Source organism: Talpa occidentalis, unplaced genomic scaffold (genome assembly GCF_014898055.3).
Source record: "Talpa occidentalis isolate TD23 unplaced genomic scaffold, MPIMG_talOcc4v2.1 talOcc4.9, whole genome shotgun sequence".
NCBI lineage: Eukaryota > Metazoa > Chordata > Mammalia > Eulipotyphla > Talpidae > Talpa > Talpa occidentalis.
In genome coordinates, this window is record NW_023605305.1 from 13,922,462 (window position 1) to 13,941,155 (window position 18,694).

The 18,694-nt window shown below is 38.1% G+C and overlaps 1 protein-coding gene across 1 annotated transcript in view; it reads left to right on the forward strand.

Annotated features, from left to right (window-relative positions):
- The window catches only part of CLIC4 (chloride intracellular channel 4), a 52,812-nt gene extending 34,990 nt beyond the window's left edge, over positions 1-17,822 (forward strand). The window contains exons 3-6 of the mRNA XM_037501353.2: positions 954-1,079; positions 8,232-8,338; positions 13,430-13,611; positions 14,355-17,822. Of these exons, the coding sequence (XP_037357250.1) occupies positions 954-1,079; positions 8,232-8,338; positions 13,430-13,611; positions 14,355-14,519 (580 nt within the window). The 3' untranslated portion in view covers positions 14,520-17,822. The remainder of the gene's footprint in view (positions 1-953; positions 1,080-8,231; positions 8,339-13,429; positions 13,612-14,354) is intronic.
- The last annotated feature ends 872 nt before the right edge of the window (positions 17,823-18,694 follow it).

Consider the following 18,694-nt stretch of genomic DNA (forward strand, 5'->3'; position numbering starts at 1 on the left):
TTTTGATGACTTAAAATGAATTTGGAGGGGCCTCCCTGGTGGTGCAAGGGGTTAAAGCACCACACTATGAAGCAATCCAAAGTCTCAGTAGCAGGAGTTTGATCCTCTGCTGGCCAGGGAGCAACCCACATGGTGAGGCAGACCTTTCCTGTCTCTCCTGCTGCTCCCCTCAGCAGTGTATTTCAGTCAATCTGCCTGTTCTGTTCCCTGCTCTGTCTCTGGTGAATCCTCTCACCCCCCGCATCTCTGGCCTGCACCCCAGCTCTTGTATGCATAAATAAATAAATCTTTTTTTAAAAAAAAGAATTTGGACAAAATCCTTGTCTGATATATATTTTATTCTTGTTCACTATAACATCTTATTCATTCTGTGTTGTACTTCCCCATTGGATATGCTTTCATATTTTATATATTGAAGTAATTTTATTATTAGATGGTCAAATCTGGTGATTTTTTTCCCCCCTATTAAGTCTGGGCTTGTAGGAAAATGGAAAGGAGATAGCACCCGAATTTGGAATTTTATCATTGAAAAGCACTGTCGGAATTAGTTGCGCTTCTTCCTTATTTTACCAAATAAAGAAGGCCTGGAGATGTTACAGTTAATCCATTTTAACACAGAGTTGGGGCCAGAATTGAGATTAGAGATGATTTTACTAACTCTTTGTCCCTCCTGCCGTTCTTCCCCTCCCCCCCATTTTACCACCATTTCTAATGAGCAGCTCAGTTAAATGTAGAGTAAGAATGAAGGTCTTTGTTTTTTGGTTAAAATCAAAGACTTAATTTTCTTTAAATGATATGCTTTGTGGAATTTGCTTCTTATTAGGGTACTCTGGCAGCTGTTATAAGTAGTGGAAAAAATACTGTTATTTATTTTTACATACTTTAAAATTTAGAGTATTGTTGCCTTCTCAGTTAAAGTAAAAAATGGTTTTGACCACTATTTTGCCTAACAGGAAGCCTGCAGACTTGCAGAACTTGGCTCCCGGGACCCACCCACCATTTATAACTTTCAACAATGAAGTCAAAACGGATGTAAATAAGATTGAAGAATTTCTTGAAGAAGTCTTGTGCCCTCCCAAGTGAGTATCAAAGAAAATAAGCATGGAAATATTCCCATCTCTTTAAAGCTTTGTCTTATCTGAACTTGAGCCAAATTCTCACAACATTAAGTTGAAATGACTAGGGCTTCTCTTCATTCATTATAATAAAGCTACACACATTCAGAATTGACCTCTGATTAGGCCAATTAGCCATACCCAGAAAGGTTGCAATCTGGTCAAAGTAGGTTTGGGACATGTGAGATAAGTCAGGAAGGACTGGTTATCTGAGGGATATAGGTCCCAAACTGAGAGAGATGTTTAGGGAGGAGAAGAGGTGAAGAAAGGCAGGGTCAGTGAACCTAGCCAGAATGTCTAAGCAGGGGTGTGGTACAGGCTTCTGAGGATTTCCTGTCAGGCCATTTAAAGGTAACTTTCTAAAACTACCACCCAAGGGAACCAACTTTTTATTTTCAGAAGGTGTCCTGGGATTCAGTTTTTATTTATTTACTTTTTAAGGTGTCCCAGGATTACTATCCTGCATAGTAATCCACATAGTTAGCAATTTTAAAGTACCCAGCTATTTGCTATCATGTGAGGTACACTTGAGGAAATTGGGGAACATGTATACTACAACAGTGACCTATATCGCAACTATGCAGTTTTGCATTATAATGTACTCTTAGCATGGGTTCAAAACATAATTGGTTTCTGTCAGGCTTTTCCAGTGTCATTATCCTGAAAACACAAATTACTCTTTTCTTCTGGCCCAAGCCTTTCTTGCTAGTTGACTTGACTCTTACCCTCCATATCCAGATACATTTCCCAGGAATGGGGTTATTGGATCTGAGGGCACTAAAATGATTGGTTACTCAATATCCCATTCATTCATTCAGCAAACACTGCGTGGACTACAAAGCTCTTTGGATACAGAAGCGCGTGAGACACCAGCCCTGCACTCACAGGGCACAGTAAAATATGGACGCAGCATGGTGTTGTGGGAAAGTGAGTGGACTCAGGAAAGGTTTTAGAGAAGAAATAACACTTGAATTAAACTTTATTTTAAAAACAAAGTGATATTAGGCAGGTGAATGAAGGTGTGACAGGCATTTGAGGCAGGAGAATAATTTTCAGTAGTGTTCCTTTTTGGGAACGTGAAGGTGTGGGGCTGGAGCATGTGACAGGCAGGGTTGGGGTGGTAGGCCACAGGGCTGCTAGTAGGAATATGGCTGTGTCTATGGCTTGCCCGTCTTTTGTGAACACAATTGCCCTCTGTTTTTAGCAATCTCTCATTTCTAAAATTTCATCTTAATCCTGTGTGCTTAGAGCTTATTTTCTGCCTTTCTCTCTTTCTACTTAAGAGTCTCAGACTTCTTTTATGTCTACTTTTTAGGCACCCAAACCTTCCTTCCATCCCCAATAAAGTTGTTGTATCCTGACTTTTCCTCCAGGCCATGAATATGTGTATAATTAGAGTACAATAAATCAAAGCTTGGATCTTCGTAAAATACAAATTGAAGTTTTACACATATCAGTAAGAAACTATTATGAACATGCATCATAGAACCTAGTAGATTCCCTTTTATTCTTTAGAAGTCTGTCAACCCCGAAGAAAGTTCTATATTTGCTACCTTGTCCTCAGATACTGATGAAAGTGATGTTCCTCCCATGTAACTGTAGATCATCTGTCAATGTTAGATCATAGGCAGTTTAAATCACTTATTCATTCTCTGTAAAGGAAACTGCATTTTGTTTTAAAGCATTGTCTGTACAAATCCTTTCAAGAATATTTACATTTTTTAAATTAGTGTGTTGTTAACAGTCAAATTTAAGTCAATGGACTGTTTTCCCATACTCTCTTCTGTTCTTCAACAACAGCAGCAGGATTAACAACCACATAAATAAGGAATTTTCATAACCCCTTATTTTTTTTGAGAGGTATAGACAGTGAGGAAAGAGTAGAACTAGCATCAAAATAATTTGATTTCTTGGCAAGCAGTGTTCTGTAAAACATCTTTTTTTTTTAATTTTGGAAAATTTGTTGATTGCTTTTATTATTTCATGATTCAGTAAGTAACACATGCTTGTGTGAAATATTTTGGAAAATATAAATATTTGGCATTTGGAATTCTAGGAAACAAAGACATGAATAAGAAAATCAAAATGACTTTTAAAAAAATTTTTACATTTATCATTTTTTACATTTTTTAGACAATATTTGCTTCCCCCGACCCCCTCAGGTTGAGTCCCCCTAGAATTTCCTTCCTCAAGGCACCGTGCACCATCACCACAGTCCCCTGTGCTTCCTCCCTCCCTCCCTCTCATCCCTCTCCCGCCTCATCCCCTGCAGGATGTCTCTGGTTTATAATTGTTTTTGCTTTGTTGTGTAAAACATCTTATCTTTCTGAATTGGGCATTGACAAGAAAGATTTTCACTTTGATTTCTGAATGCAATTTCATCAACATTTAGCTTGTGCATATTCATAGAGATACTCTAACCAGAGATGGTCTTCTCTTTCAGTTTTACTAATTTAAAATCTAGTGATCTTTCTGTTAGAAAGGGTTACAATGTGTTCATTTCTCTCTAGGAGTATTTTCCTTGTGTTTATGTTGTAGTTTATATTTGGAACAGAGCTTCTAAATAAAGTTTTAAAATTTCAGTTATGCAGAAGGGCATATTTTGATGTTGCTAATGCCTCTGTTGCTATTAATTAACATTCCAGTGCTAATTATGTGTCATGCACTGTCATTGTGGATTACTTTGTGGATTATCTCAATTAATCCTCTCAAAGGCTTTATGAAGAAGTTGAAGATGAGTAATCCAAATAATTTGTTCCAGAATTCAGTTACTGGTAGCATAGCTGGTACATTTAACTTTTTCAAAGCTGGGTCTGCATAACTTCAAAAACATATGTTTCATCTGTTCTGTTTCTCATTTTGTTTACTTTGGGTTTTATAAAAGAGGTAATATATGTCTTTAATTGGGATTGTGCTTTAGTGAGTATAAAATTGAAGACTAACTCAGGAGGAGAGGTAGGAAAGACACTAAAGATAGTTTCCTTGACTGTGAGGAGCAAGTGGGACTGAAGGTGGTTGTCATACCTAATTTAAATGATCCTTTTTAAAAAGCAGATGAGGTTTAACTTCTGATGACTTTTTATTTTTTATATGCATTGGATCAGTATGTTTAGACTGGGGGTGCTATCCCCTTCGTGGGCTCTAGAACCCATAATGTGAGATGCTGACCAATCAGCATACTCTCTGTCATGCAGAATTGTTTCTAGAGGATGAGTGGGAGGAGGAGGTGTTTCTGGGACCACCGCATGCACATGCACCCCTTTTCCCCTTATCCTTCTTGGGGCATACAGGACCATCCTCTAGGACAGGGAGGTCTTCAGGTCCTTGTCCATGGCTTCTCATACCCTGATTGTTAGCCTTCTGTTTTCCAGATGGGGTTAGGAGAAAGCAGAAGAGGTGTACGAACTGGTAGGCTAGAATCTAGCATTTCTAATAACATGGTTTTGGCATTTGATGATAACTGAGAACAGAGTGCCTTTATTCGAGTACTTCCTGATTTAATCATGACTTACATACACGGTCAACTGTCTAGAGTCGTTTAGAATTTAGAGACTAATGAAACATTTAAATGAAGGAGCTTTTGCTGCTTGGTGTAACTGTAGGTTTCAAAGAAACTTTCTCTTCTCCTCTGGGGAAAATATTTATTTATTTTTAGTTTCTAAATGAAGGAACTACTTTGCCAGAAAAAAAAGTTTTTTAAAAAAGCTTTGAAACTTGTATTTCTAACTGAAGCAGACTTGGATACTTGACTAACTTACTAATGGAAAGAAGCTAGATAATTTTGGAGGAGAGCTCTATAAAATGTTAATAAGCCTTTTTTTAAAAATGAGAAATACAGACAATGAAAGCAGGATTTACTAGGATAATTTCATGGGCAATATAACCAGTCTTTATTCTTACATTAAATGAGAAAGGAGAAAAAGTCTGAGGTCTTACTAAAGGGATAGAAATATTCTTAGCTACCATTAATAGTCTGAGGAATAAATGTGGAATAAAAGGCTGATCTCAAAGACTCAGTTGATGCTCACATCCATTCTGTTGTTGATACACAACCTTTAATTAGTTATCTGTCTTCCTTTTGTTAAACATTAAAACAAATACAATGATGGGAAATTATTGCTTTTTCAAGCTGTGTGCTAAAACTTATAATAATGGGTGGGTTTATTAAAATCAAGTGTTTTGGGAATGCAAAAAAAGTTGGCAGCTGATCTTGGACCTGTGGCTTAGTATTTATCTGTTAGGATCAGATCTGCAATGAAACAAATGCAAAAGCAACACCCTGCCTAGGGGCAGGAAATCTGAGTTTTAGTTAATAATTTTAACTAGCTAGTCACTTGGAGCCAAGTATGTATGCTTTCTGGACGATAACTTCCCTTTAGGCAAAATGAGAGATTGAGGTGAATGGTCTCCTGGAGACATTGTTTTGTATGCATTAAAGTAATAGCATAAATGTAATGGTTTGTCATGGAGGGGAAGAATAGGACCAGTTTAACCTGCTTTTGAGAACAGTGTTCCATATCCTTACTCCATATGAATAAGGATATGCTGACTGCAAGTCTTGCTCATTAAATGATAGATGTTTAGTAAGTTTGCTTCAATTTGGTCATCTTAGATCCTCAGGGTGACGCCTGACACACAGAATAATGAATGTATGTGTGAGGAATCGATATGCAAATAATTTTTAATTCAGTCCTGTCTTCCTGGAAGTTATTTTGAGAATTATGATGTTTATTTCACTAGCAAAAGCAGGTACAGCTAAATATTGGTTGGGTAAAAGTAGAGGAATTTTGGAAACTTGGCTGGAGAAAGGCGTAGATGTATTGAAGAGGTACTTATGTTCATTGCACTATTTTTTGTTTGGAATGAGTCAATGAGGGCTCTGTATTACAAGCTGTGAAAACATTTAAACTGAAGCCTGGTTTTTTTTATACCCAAGAGAAGTCCAGGAATGTTAAACCTGAGGTTAACTCTTTCAGCCCAGGTAGAGGAGGAAATAAAAAGGGAGGTAGGCGCTAGGATGGGCGGAGAGAGAGAGAGATTGTGAGTTTTCTGTAGTTAGGAAAAAATATTTACTTACATGTTGCAGATGTAAAAACTCAAGTGAAATTTATTTACTATAGTTACACATTGAAACATTTGTTATATAAATTTGTTTATAAGAAAGAGTTAAGAATTGAGAGGTATTAGAAAGGTAAGTTGAGGGCCTCCCTGGTGGCGCAAGAGGTTAAGACACAACCTATGAAGCTGTCTGCAGCCTCTGCTGCACGAGTTCAATCTTGGCCAGCCAGGTCTGCCACATGGTGCAGCAGACCTCTCCTGTGTCGCCTGCTGCTCCCTTCAGCAGTGTATTTCAGTCAGTCTGCCTGTTCTGTTCCCCACTCTATTTCTGTTCCCCACTCAATCCTCTCTCTCTCTCTCTCTCTCACACACACACACACACACACACACACACACACACCCCCGCATCTCTGGCCTGTATCCCAGCTCTTGTATGCATAAATAAATCTAAAAAAAAAAAAATCTAAAAAATTAATTAAAAAAAAGAAATTTTAAAAAAAGAAAGGTAAGCTGAGCATATAGGTGTTCAATAAATACTTTATATTCTCCTTATGTCCAATTTTTAGGAGAATTCAAAATAGCATTAAAAATAGGAATATGAAAACTGAACTGAAGTACAACTTGCAACTGAACTAAATTTCTTTCTAAAAATACCCCCCTTTTATTTTTGATTGTAAATGCAACACAGCATCTTAAAATGTATGACTAAATCTAAATAACTAGTTCAATGTTAGATTTTTCCCAAAGTCTTATTTCCTCCAAGTCAAATTTCCAGTGAATTTTTGCAGAGCATTTAAGCAGGTGAATCTTCCATAAATTGATGCTAAGACTCTCTCTAGCTCTGGCCCCTGGAGCTGAGGAGTTGAACTTTTTCACAGGCACTTTCCATTTTTCTTTTTTTAACTTTTTTTTTTTTTAAAGATTTATTTATTTATTTATTTATTTATACAAGCACTGGGTACAGTCAGAAGCGCGGGAGGATGAGAGAATTCACCAGAGCCAGAGCGGGGAGCAGAACAGGCAGAAGGACCGACGTACACTGCTGAGGGGAGCAGCAGGTGGCAGGAGAGGTCTGCGCGCCATGTGGGACCCTCCAGTGGCCGGGGGATCGAACTGGCGCTGCAGAGGCTGCGGGCAGCTTTGCAACCCAGCGCTCAACCGCTGTGCCACCGGGGAGGCCCCACTTTCCATTTTTGAGGAAGAAATACACACTAACTATATGTGTTTACAATTTAAATGTATAAAACACACATTTGTATGTGGTTTTTTTTTTAAACTGTTGTGTTTTGCATGTCTGTTTTCAAAGTAGAAAAACTGTAACAACACAACAGAGCAGTTAACAGAATTCCTGATATATTCGCTTTTGCTCAGCGCCACCTTTACAGTCTAGTATCTGGGAAGTGTGTGGAAAATTCTGAGTGTAGACTTGGGGTGAGTGATCTGCCTCCTGTTATTTTTGTCCTTCACCCCCTGTGGATGATCAAGATGCTTGACCAGCTTCTCTGGAACTGCTGTACAGGACTGGCTCAGTGCCCACACACCAAACTTGGCACTGCTATTCGAGAAAGTGCTATACTTGAAATGTGGCTAGAGCAACCAAGGAAGCAAATGTTTGATTCTGTGATTAAATTAATATTCAAATAGCCACACATCACTAATGGTGACCATCTTGGACGATTTAGATGCAGTATTTTTCTATGAGAGAAAGTTCTCTTGACAGTGCTGCTCTGGAGCTCTCTAAGATGCCCAGACGCCCGCTGACTTGGCACAGGTCTCTGAGCAAGTAGAGTGTTTCCCCAGCAGTCTGACTTATAAAATGGGGATGGAGTGTGGGTGCCCTTTGGTTGCCAAGAATATCAATATGTGAACAAAAACACTGTGCAGAGCTTTGCTTCCTAAGGAAAAAAACACATCTTGAAAATATCATGGAAAATAGGTGATGGCATTTCTTAGAATAATAACTGATAAAAGATGCCCAGTATTGGTTTGTTGATTGAGAGAACTTATGCTAGTGTATCTTTGGAGGATCTATAATCCATTCTCACTTTTTCTATTTAGGTACTTAAAGCTTTCACCCAAACACCCAGAGTCAAACACTGCTGGAATGGACATCTTTGCCAAATTTTCTGCATATATCAAGAATTCAAGACCAGAGGCTAATCAAGGTAAAAAACAAATAACATGAATCACAAATGCAACCCCCACCCCCCAAAAAAACCCCACAAGATGAAACCCTTCCAATTCATAACCCCTAAAACCCTATCATCAGTTATTTTATTTTTTTTTTTAATTTTTTTTTTTTCTTTAAAGATTTATTTATTTATACAAGCACTGGGTACAGTCAGAAGCTTGGGAGGGTGGGAGAACTCACCAGAGCCAGAGCGGGGAACAGAACAGGCAGAGTGATGAAATACACTGCTGAAGGGAGCAGCGGGCGCAGCAGGAAAGGTCTGCTGTGCCATGTGGAACCCTCGCCAGGCGGCTGGGGATCAAACTGGCTCTGCAGAGGCTGCGGGCAGCTTTGCAGCCCAGCGCTCAACTGCTGAGCCACCAGGGGAGGCCTTCATCACAGTGATTTTAAATGAATACTTTGGAGTCTTGTCATTCCTATAAGTATTGAAAACTGGCTTTCAGACTCGGTCAGAGATTTGATGATAAATCTCTTTTGCTGTTTTCCTATGTTTCAGTCTATTGGGACAATACCTAGCATATGCCTATGATAAAATATACATTGAATTGGTTCTCATGTTCTTCTGAGAAGTTAATGTGAAGGGATCTATGCAAAGAATTAACAGTGCATTGAAAACATGGATTGTGTGGTTGTGGTGGGAGTAGATTAATAGAGCTTAACTTAAAATATTATTGTATTTTTTATTTATTGTTGAGTGCCAGCAGCCTAAATCAGCCTGAGTGGATTTGGAACTGATAACCCTTAAAACACAAATTTTGTAACTGCTCCAACAGGGCATTTACACTCATTAACCTTCCTAATTTCTCTTTATCCTAAAACTAGGACTTGAGTTTCAGGTCATATTTTCATGGTGAGCATTGTTTAGGTGGAATAGATGCAGTTCTTATTTATTAAAGAACACTGTCATCTCATTTATTAAACTCATATATAGTGAAGGGAAGCCTCTTAGAGAGAGGTCCCATTTAGCGAGCCTCGCTGTAACGCCACCATTAAAGAATTCCCTTTTTCTTCTCTTTGGGATGGTAAGCCCTGTTCTCTCTGGGGGAAAGCTGTCTATAGAAAGGATTAGTGTTTAATCAGAATTTATACATGTAGCCAGCTCTAAAGAGATTTTAGCTCATCACAGGTTAAGATAAATTTGATAGATTGAGTGTGGTATTTTGTTTTGTTTTTGTTTTGGGACAGAAATTTATGGCAGAAAATGAACAAGAATACCAAAGGGGAAAAGTGTTAGTGTGGGTGAAGCAAGAATAAGCATCTTTAAAAAAAAAAAATCTATAAACACCTGCTGATTTCCTTGTGTTATTTTAGCAGGCAGATTTCCAAGGTGTTTGGGGTATTTATTTGACTATTACATTTTTAAATTGCAGTATTTTATAATTTAGTTATTGAATTGCAATGGTTTGGGAAATAGAATTCACTCTATGGGATTTTTTTTTCTACAGTGAAGGGAAAAAACCTAGTGTCCAGGCCTCCTTTACATGTATTAAATGTGTTCCTGTAGCTGCCTGGTTTGGGGGAATTATTTTCCTTAGTAATTGGCTTTTTTTTTTTCTGACTAATGTTCCTATCCAAGTATTTTATAAACTGAGTAAACAGTTACATTGGAGTCTTCTGATCCACAGACAGTGTCCTTTCTGTTCTGCCTTTCCTCCATGCAGGTGACTTTTCTTTTCATAAAGCTATCTAGCCTCGTAGCCCAGGTGCTCTTGCTGCCTGCTTCTTTAAACTCTCTTAGTTAAAGTCAGGTTTTATTTCTCCATGTCACTTTTACAAGCTGGTGGAAGGCTGAATTTCTTTTGCCACTTGGTGGGGAGGAAAGGGGAATAAAATGTCTGCTTTGAAAAACCAGTTGTGTAGGGGGATTGAGGTAGAGGGAGAGAATTAGGCAGAAAGTGAGTCATTTAAGTATGACTCTGTATTCTATTTTTTCCTATCAATTTGTCTTAAGTAGCCACCTACACTTAATTGTCCTTAGAATTCTGTAAACAATGAGAACAAACATCATAGTGGAATGCACAGTGCATGTTTTAGAAGATTTTATATTAAACTACCTATTGATAAGTAAGAATTCCAGTTGCCAAGCAACTTCCCCTACAGGGCTGTGGTCATTGCACCAGACTTCAGGAAACTATTCTAAATGACTGTGGGGCTTCATGTGTCTTCCTTATGTTTGCTGCATGGTATATGTTTGCTGCAGGTCTTTTATCTGTCATTTTAGTGTGATTAAATGCCTTAAATAAGCCCAGGAAACCAGTGATCCACCTCCTTATTTTCCCAGACAATAAATAATTTACTAGAGATGGATTTATCATTTTGCATGGTAAATCAGAATAGTCTTGGTTGGAAATAAGAGTTGATGTAACCTTGAAGCATTAAAAGAAAAATTAGTGGTTTATTACTTTTGTAGGGTTGGATTAGGTGTGATCTGTCCCAGAGTGCCTACATTTTTTCAGTTCTATAATTCATCAATTTATATAATTTAAGTTCCAAAGTGTACCTAATATATAATTACTAGTCTGTTGGAATTTATATTTTTAAGAGGTCACTGAATTTAGCTGTGATGAAAGCTACCATTATCTGCTCTGAGGCGTATTTCATAATGTCCTTCCTAATTCTTATTTTTAAATGGAGGCAAGAAACATAGTTTCTGATAAGTTTCTTTTTATTTAAGATTCATATCCTCCCCACTCCTGTTCTCCCCCCTCTCCCCAATTTAAATTAGAGGGTAGTTGTGTATCATTGTAGCTGTGACATAGTATTGTGTATTTAATAATTTAAAAAGTACTGTTGCCTCTCCCCATTTCCCGCTGGTTGCCTAGCCTTTAAGAGTTGGTTGAGGGCCTCCCCGGTGGCGCAGGCAGTTGAGTGCAGCGCTGTGAAGCTGTCCACAGCCCCTGCAGTGCCAGTTCGATTCCCGGCCGGCAAGGGAGTTACCCATATGGCACAGCAGACCTCTCCTGACTTGAGCACTGCTCCCCTCAGCAGTGTATTTCGTCAGTCTGCCTGTTCTGTTCCCCGCTCTGTCTCTGGTGAATCCTCTCACCCTCCCACGCATCTGGCCTGTACCTCGGTTCTTGTATAAATAAATAAATCTTAAAAAAAAAAAATTGGTTGTGTGAGAGTACCCTTTATTAGTATAAGCAGTAGCCTTAGAATACATCTTCATCCAATAAGTACTAATGATTTTGTTTTCTTCATTGTAAATTACTGTTTTTCTACAAAGATAGTTTTTGTAAGATTAATTCTTTCTGCCTTGCATTTACTTATCCAAATTATATAAGAGAATACTGTATACTTATTGAAAAAGTTAAAATAAATTTAATGAAATTCATTAATGAAATGGTGCCCCTCCTAACCACATCACATAACCCCTTCCTTAATAATATGTACCCTTGTTTTTAAATGTTATTTTGTAGATATTATATATGTGTATTTATGTGTACATTTACATTCTGGCATTGTCTTTTTCATGTATTATATAGTAAAAATCCTTTCATATCAAAACATAGTTCTATCTGCTTAATATTACATAATATGGATTTTAATTTTCTTGTTGATAATCTATATAGTCTCAAGTTTTCTTTTTTTTTTAAAAAAAAAAGTTTTATTTATTTATGCATACAAGAGTTGGGGTATAGGCCAGAGGTGTGGGGGGTGAGAGGATTCACCAGAGACAGAGTGGGGAGCAGAATAGGCGGATCTACTGAAATACACTGCTGAGGGGAGCAGCGGGTGAGACAGGAGAGGTCTGCTGTACCATGTGGATAGCTCCCTGGCTGGGGATCGAACATGTGCTGGTGGCTTCATAGTGCTGAGACTTAACCCCTTGCGCCACCAGGGAGGCCCCTCAAGTTTCATTTTTAATGACAAAATGCTGCCAGCGAATGGCCTTGTTAGATTCCAAATAGGCCAAAACGTTTGTGCATTTTCAATTTTGGTCTGTTTTGCTGAATTTTTTTTAACAGAAGTCTACTTCAGTTTATGTTCCAAATAATGTGGAAGTGTTTGTTTCCCCACGCTTCTGATAGAAAGAAGCCTATTCATGGGCCTGTTTTCATAGGCTTTGATTTTTCATAGTTTTAATGTGAGTCCTCTATCACACTTAATAGGTTTTTATTTCTTATTTTTTGGGGAGCCTTTGAAATACCTTCTTAGCGAGACCAACATAACTACAGCAGGGAGATTAGAAAATAGGGGGCTACTTTCTGGTATCCTGATACTGCCATCTAGTGGTTGATCTGGACGTTTTCTTTGTTTTCACTATGAATTCCTTTGTGACCTTTTGTCTTCAAAAGTTGGTTATGCTTATTGGTATCTCGTGGTAGCTCTGTCTTATTGGCTGTTCCTTATGTTGATAAAAGTGTATCAAACTCACTCATCATTCTTTGCTTTTGTCAGTATACCCTTTTTTAAAAAATGTATTTATGCATACAAGAACTGGGGTGTAGGCCAGAGGTGCTGGAGCAGGGTAGGGGAGGGCAGAGGATTCACCAGAAACAGAGTGGGGAATAGAACAGGTGGATCTACTTGAATACACTACTGAGGGAAGCAGCAGGGGAGACAGGAGAGGTCTGAACCCTTCATCTTGACATAACTAAAAAAATCACTAACATTCTGGTCCGGTGCAGTAATTCCTGGGGAAGCATAACTTAAAATTGTGGGCAAGAATCTCTTTCTCCTCAAGATTTCATTCCCTAGATTTGAATCAATAGGTTTGCCTTTTCTCAACCATTTTTTTCTCTTCAAGCATGAACTGCATTGGGCCACAAGGTGTTTGTAGTTTGGGGCATGTAGTTAATAACAAATTTTTACAGGTAACACTATCTAAAAAACTATAATGCTTGTTTTTATATTTATATTTATCTGAAAACATCAATTTGTTTGTCTCATCTTTAGCCCTGTGTTAAATAAGCCCCAGGTGTGCAGGAACCTTCTCTGCCTTGTTCTGTGGTGCTTAATATAATGCTGGCATTTTGAAGAGGAGTTACTGACCAAAGAATAACGTTTCTACTTTGGGCCTTGAGTGGTTTTCCTTCTTACAGTTGTCCCATCTTTCTTTCAGCATTGGAGAGGGGTCTCTTGAAAACACTCCAGAAACTGGATGAGTATCTGAATTCTCCCCTCCCTGATGAAATCGATGAGAATAGCATGGAGGACATTAAGTCTTCGACACGTAAATTTCTGGATGGCAATGAAATGACATTAGCCGACTGCAACCTGCTGCCCAAACTGCACATTGTCAAGGTAGGCCTGAGGGTGCCCCACTGCCACTAGACTTGGACTCTCTTTACTGAGAGAGCACTTCCTTCCGGTGGAGACTTTTCTGATCGTCTGACTAGGAGCCCACACCCCACCTCTCCAAAAAAGTGTAACTTAATGATACTTTAGGCAACAGTTTAAGCACCCTAGAGTTAAGTAGGTGAAATGAAAAATTTAATGTCTTAAAATTGAGGTATATGAAAAAGGAATTTCTTTTTGGATTGACTGTGCAAAAATTCAAAGGTGTAGTAAGTAACTTAGAATTGGTGTTTGCTGTGCTGATTTACATAGTCAAATTTTGTTCTGTGATCACCTGGCTTTTTCTGTCCAAGATAAAAAATACTTACTGAGCATTGACTTTGTGAGACAATGTACTAAATAGACTAGTAATAAATACTAGTTGTGCAGTAAAGCTCAAGACCAGGAAGACGGATCTAAAAGAATGTGTGTTTGAAAGTATGTAGCCAGCGATTTCTAAACTCAGCAGTCTCCCTGGACGGCCAGGGCTGACAACTGTAACCCCTGTCACACTTTGTAATCTCCCGTGTGGTTTATAGTCCTTGCCATCGTTTAAATGTCTAGTTGCAAAGACAGTGACAGACTTCTTTTCATATAGAAGCAGTTTCTCAGAGTCACAAAATTAATAACTTACCCTCAAATCAGATATGTGTCTCTGGTTTATTAGATACAAACAATAAATCTTAACTTGTGATCTCTCTGTATTGCAGGTGGTGGCCAAGAAATATCGCAACTTTGACATTCCGAAAGGAATGACTGGCATCTGGAGATACTTAACTAATGCTTATAGTCGGGATGAGTTCACCAATACCTGTCCCAGTGATAAGGAGGTTGAAATAGCATATAGTGATGTCGCCAAAAGACTTACCAAATAGAGTAGCACTTACAAGAGAGATGTCTTCTCATCTTCCCCGACTAAGAATATGCTTTTCCTAGCAGACTGCTCCTCTTCCTATAAAGTAGAAGTTTTATTTTGCATGAACATGCAGTTATTGGAGATTAGGGTCAAGGATAGACAAGGCATAGTAGCTATCTTTAAATATACACTCCTAAGCAGTATTATTTTGAAGTTCTGTTACCCTGCCTACCACCCCTCCTCTCTAATTTGGAGACACTCCATTGTAAACTTTTCACTTTAAAGGTAGTTGCCACCTCTCTGGAGCCCTCACCGCTGTGTCCATCACTGTGTACAGATGGCAGAACTTTTGAGGTGCAATGTTTAATTGTTGAAATAGTAACCATGACCTCATCAGTCATCCCCAAACTGGTGCATAATGCATGGTACAAGGAATATTTATGTATTTTTGAAAGTTTATAATATTTACTAAGAGTATGTGAAAGGATTGCTACTGTATCAAAATCTTGTGTTTCAGTTTAGTCTATCCTGGATGCAAACTAAAGGTTGACACCACCTGAGAAGAGAGCCTTCTGCAGAAAGTCACTACCGGTTTTGCTATTTTGCTTTGTACATGGATTTATCCTTTTGCCTACAAGCATTTATCCTCCATACCAATGATAACATCTGACACTGTAGAAGCTGAAAGTTCAGAGGGAGGGATGATATTCTCAAGACCTTTCTCAAGCATTTTTCTATCAATAAGAAGCCACCCAGCACCTGATCTGCTCTGTCTCAACGTGTTGTTAGATGTAGTTTGCCCAGTGCCATTCATTTGGGACATTATTGCTTCCTCATTTTTAGGTGAAAGAAGACCTTTAGGTAAATCTGGACCTTGCCATTCAAAGATCTTTTGAGCAACACTACATAGACTGATATTTAGTTGATTTAGCTATAGCAGTACAATGAGTCATATGGAAATTAACACCTATAGAAATTTACCTGAGGGATGTAGGGTGAGTTTGTCAAGATGTGAAGTAGATTTTTGTTTCTAAGGCATATTGGCCCATGACACTCTGAATCAGAAACCAGACAAACACATCAACTACCGGCTATCCCATTCCGGCCCTGTTTGCTGGTAGACTTAGGGTAGAGCGGATGGCTCAGCCTTTTTGGACTAAATTATAGTTGTTACAGTGAGTAGGAATTTACCAGGGGCTTGCCTCAGCTCAGTCATTGCATTTCAGTTAAGTTTTCCCTAGAGCCACATTAAGGAATAGCACTTGGTGTGGTTGCTTGTTCTTAAATTTAAGTCCTAAACCACCAATTATTTGTGCTCTAACAAGAGAGGATGAGCTAGGTGAAAATAAAACAAGCTTGCTACGTATTTATTCATTTTGTTTTTAAACGGACTTTCTAAATGCTACTCCAAAGACTGATTAAAAACTATAACATGTTTCTGGTAAATGTTTTATACCTAACTTGTTTAAGAAGTGCTATTTCTCACAGGCTGCTTTTGGAAATTTTAAGTATATTGCTTTAAAATGGCAATGCCTTCCCCTTCTGATATGCTAACATTTAGTAAGCACTGCTTTAGGGAAGCGAGCAGCCTGATTTATAAACATGTCACATCTTTTAACCTAGCAGTGATTTCTTGGTATAGAGGGTAAGAAAAGCTCCAGATTGGATCCCTTTAGCTCAGGGAGATTTCATTGTCAGACCTTTCTTAACTCCCTACTGCTGATCAAAAGTTTGGGCACCCACTTCTTTGTAACTAAATATTGTATGATGATTTATCTGGTTTCAGGGAGAAGCACTATCAGGTTTTCTGTTAAGAAATTCTAGAGTGGTAGCACGGGTGGGTGAAAATGACACATCTGCACCAGTATGCAGGCAGTCGCCATCGCTGTCACCCACCTTTTTAAACAGTGGCCGCGTGGCGATCCAACGGTATTGAACCTCGCCACGGAGCTGAAAGTCAAAAAGATTCCTGTGAAGGGGGGGGGGTGCCTTTCCTTTCAAATGGCTGCTGGATAATTGGTTCCGAGTAGAGGGCCACAGTCCGAAAAGCAGTGATGGGAACACATTCTGAAACTCAAGTTGTGAAGAATTTTCACTTTGGATCTTTATCCTCTTCATTACTTTAAAACCTTGTCTATCCCGTGGTTATACTTGGCTTTCCTTCTGGGGGTTCAAAGGCAGGTCTATCTGTTACGATTTTGATGAAGGCAGAATTATTTTTCTCTGTAGAAAGACGATCTTATTACTTTATCAGGGAAGTCAAATGAAATTGGAATTGGCAAATGGACAGAAGCTCTAGTAAAAAGGATGATTCTAGAAAGTACTTTTTACTCCATCTTATATTTGTAGCGACGACATAGCTTAAAATCTTGGGGAGATTTGAGACACAGAGGTTTTCATGGCAGTTCATTTGCACTTTGTTATGGTTGACATAGGAGAAATCATCTGATATTATTTTTACAACTACTGAATCATTTCCCTTTCATCTAAAGCCCTTCTTCTGTTCCACTTCAACAAGAAGATTGGAGTCTGAATGGAAGTTCTATTTTCCTAAGGGATTTTGAGAAATTTTTGTATTGAACAGTTGGAAAGCTCTCTACTATTTCAGTTGATAATAACTTTTTACAATGTAGATGCAGATTTTCTGTATAGTTTTGTTATCTTTTATTAGGATTGTTGACTTGTGACAAAATTCATTTAAGATTTTATTACTGGGTAACTTTGGCTTAGTTAATTATCTTAAGCCCTTGAGCAATCTGTATACAGCTGAGAGATTTCTGACATTTATTCTTACACTAAATTGATCAACGGTAGAATTTAGAAGTTTTACTTTACCTCTCCAGAGTTGCATGTAGATAGCCTTTATTTCTGTGCATTAAAATACATCCATTTAGAAAATACCTACAAGGTAAAGATGAGAAGTAATGGAAATGTATTTTTTCATGACATTTTGATACATATTTCATCAAGTTTGTTGATTAACCAATTTCTTACAGTGGTTATAATTGGTATTTGATTTAAAGAGAGGGAAGCATTCATCATTGATACACTAAATGGGTTTAAAAAATTCCATTCTTTACAGGATATGAAGGTTGGGGCCATCAAAATTATATTTTTATCATGGAAAATAATTTCAACTCCCCAGGTCACAAAGTTGAATAGAATTGGAGTATTTCCTTTTGAATTACTTGAAAAGGCAAATGAAAGCAGATTATGAAATGCTTATATTTTCTTTTCTCTCTCTGGAACCAGTATATTGCTGGCAGCTATTGTATTAAAAAAATAAAGTATATTTTCACTATCATAAAAGGTTCTTTTTTTCCTCTCTCATAAAACTAAGTAACAATTTGGGGTTAAAGTGTTTTGAGATTCCTTTTTTCCTTTTGAATGGGTGATTTAGCACATTTAATACATTTAATAAATTAAAGGAGAAAGACCATATCTTCATCTCATAAGGTGCATAGAATAATTTGAAAACATTCATGATACTCATTCTTAGCAAATAGAACTAGAGATTTAAAAATACTTTTTTTTTAAGTCGGTAAAGACATCTGCCAAGAGCCTGCAGCAAATTTCATACGTAAAATGAAATAGAAACACTCTCGTTGAAGCCTGGAGTAAGGCAGAATTGCCACAGCTGTATCCACAGGTACTTTGTTATAAGGCATCCTCGCCAGTGTAGAAAAACCGGTAAGAAAATCAGGAATGGGGAAGAAAGTGGCCAAAGGATTCTTCTTTGCAGATGATGCATATACATTTTTAAAAAACCTAAATACCCTGCTATTAGAAATAAAATTTAGCAGGATTAAATACAAGATTGAGGAACAAAAACCAATATAATCACTATATGTTAACCACACTAAGAATTAGTAGACAAGGTGATAGCTGCAGAAAATCAAAGAAAATGTAAGGACAGCCAGATAGAAATGACACCATAATCTTTGGAAGGACAGCAATAAAATCAATGACTAACTTTTCAGACAAACCTTTGGAAGCCAAGACAGGGAACTCTTTAAAGTGCTGGGAAAATTCTGCCAACCTAGAATTCCATACTTAATGAAAATAGTGGGGCCTCCCTAGTGGTGCAGGTGGTTGAGCGCCGCACTGTGAAGCTGTCCGCAGCCTCTGCAGTGCGGGTTTGATCCCAGCCTACTGGCCGGAATACCACATGGCACAGCAGACCTCTCCTGTCTT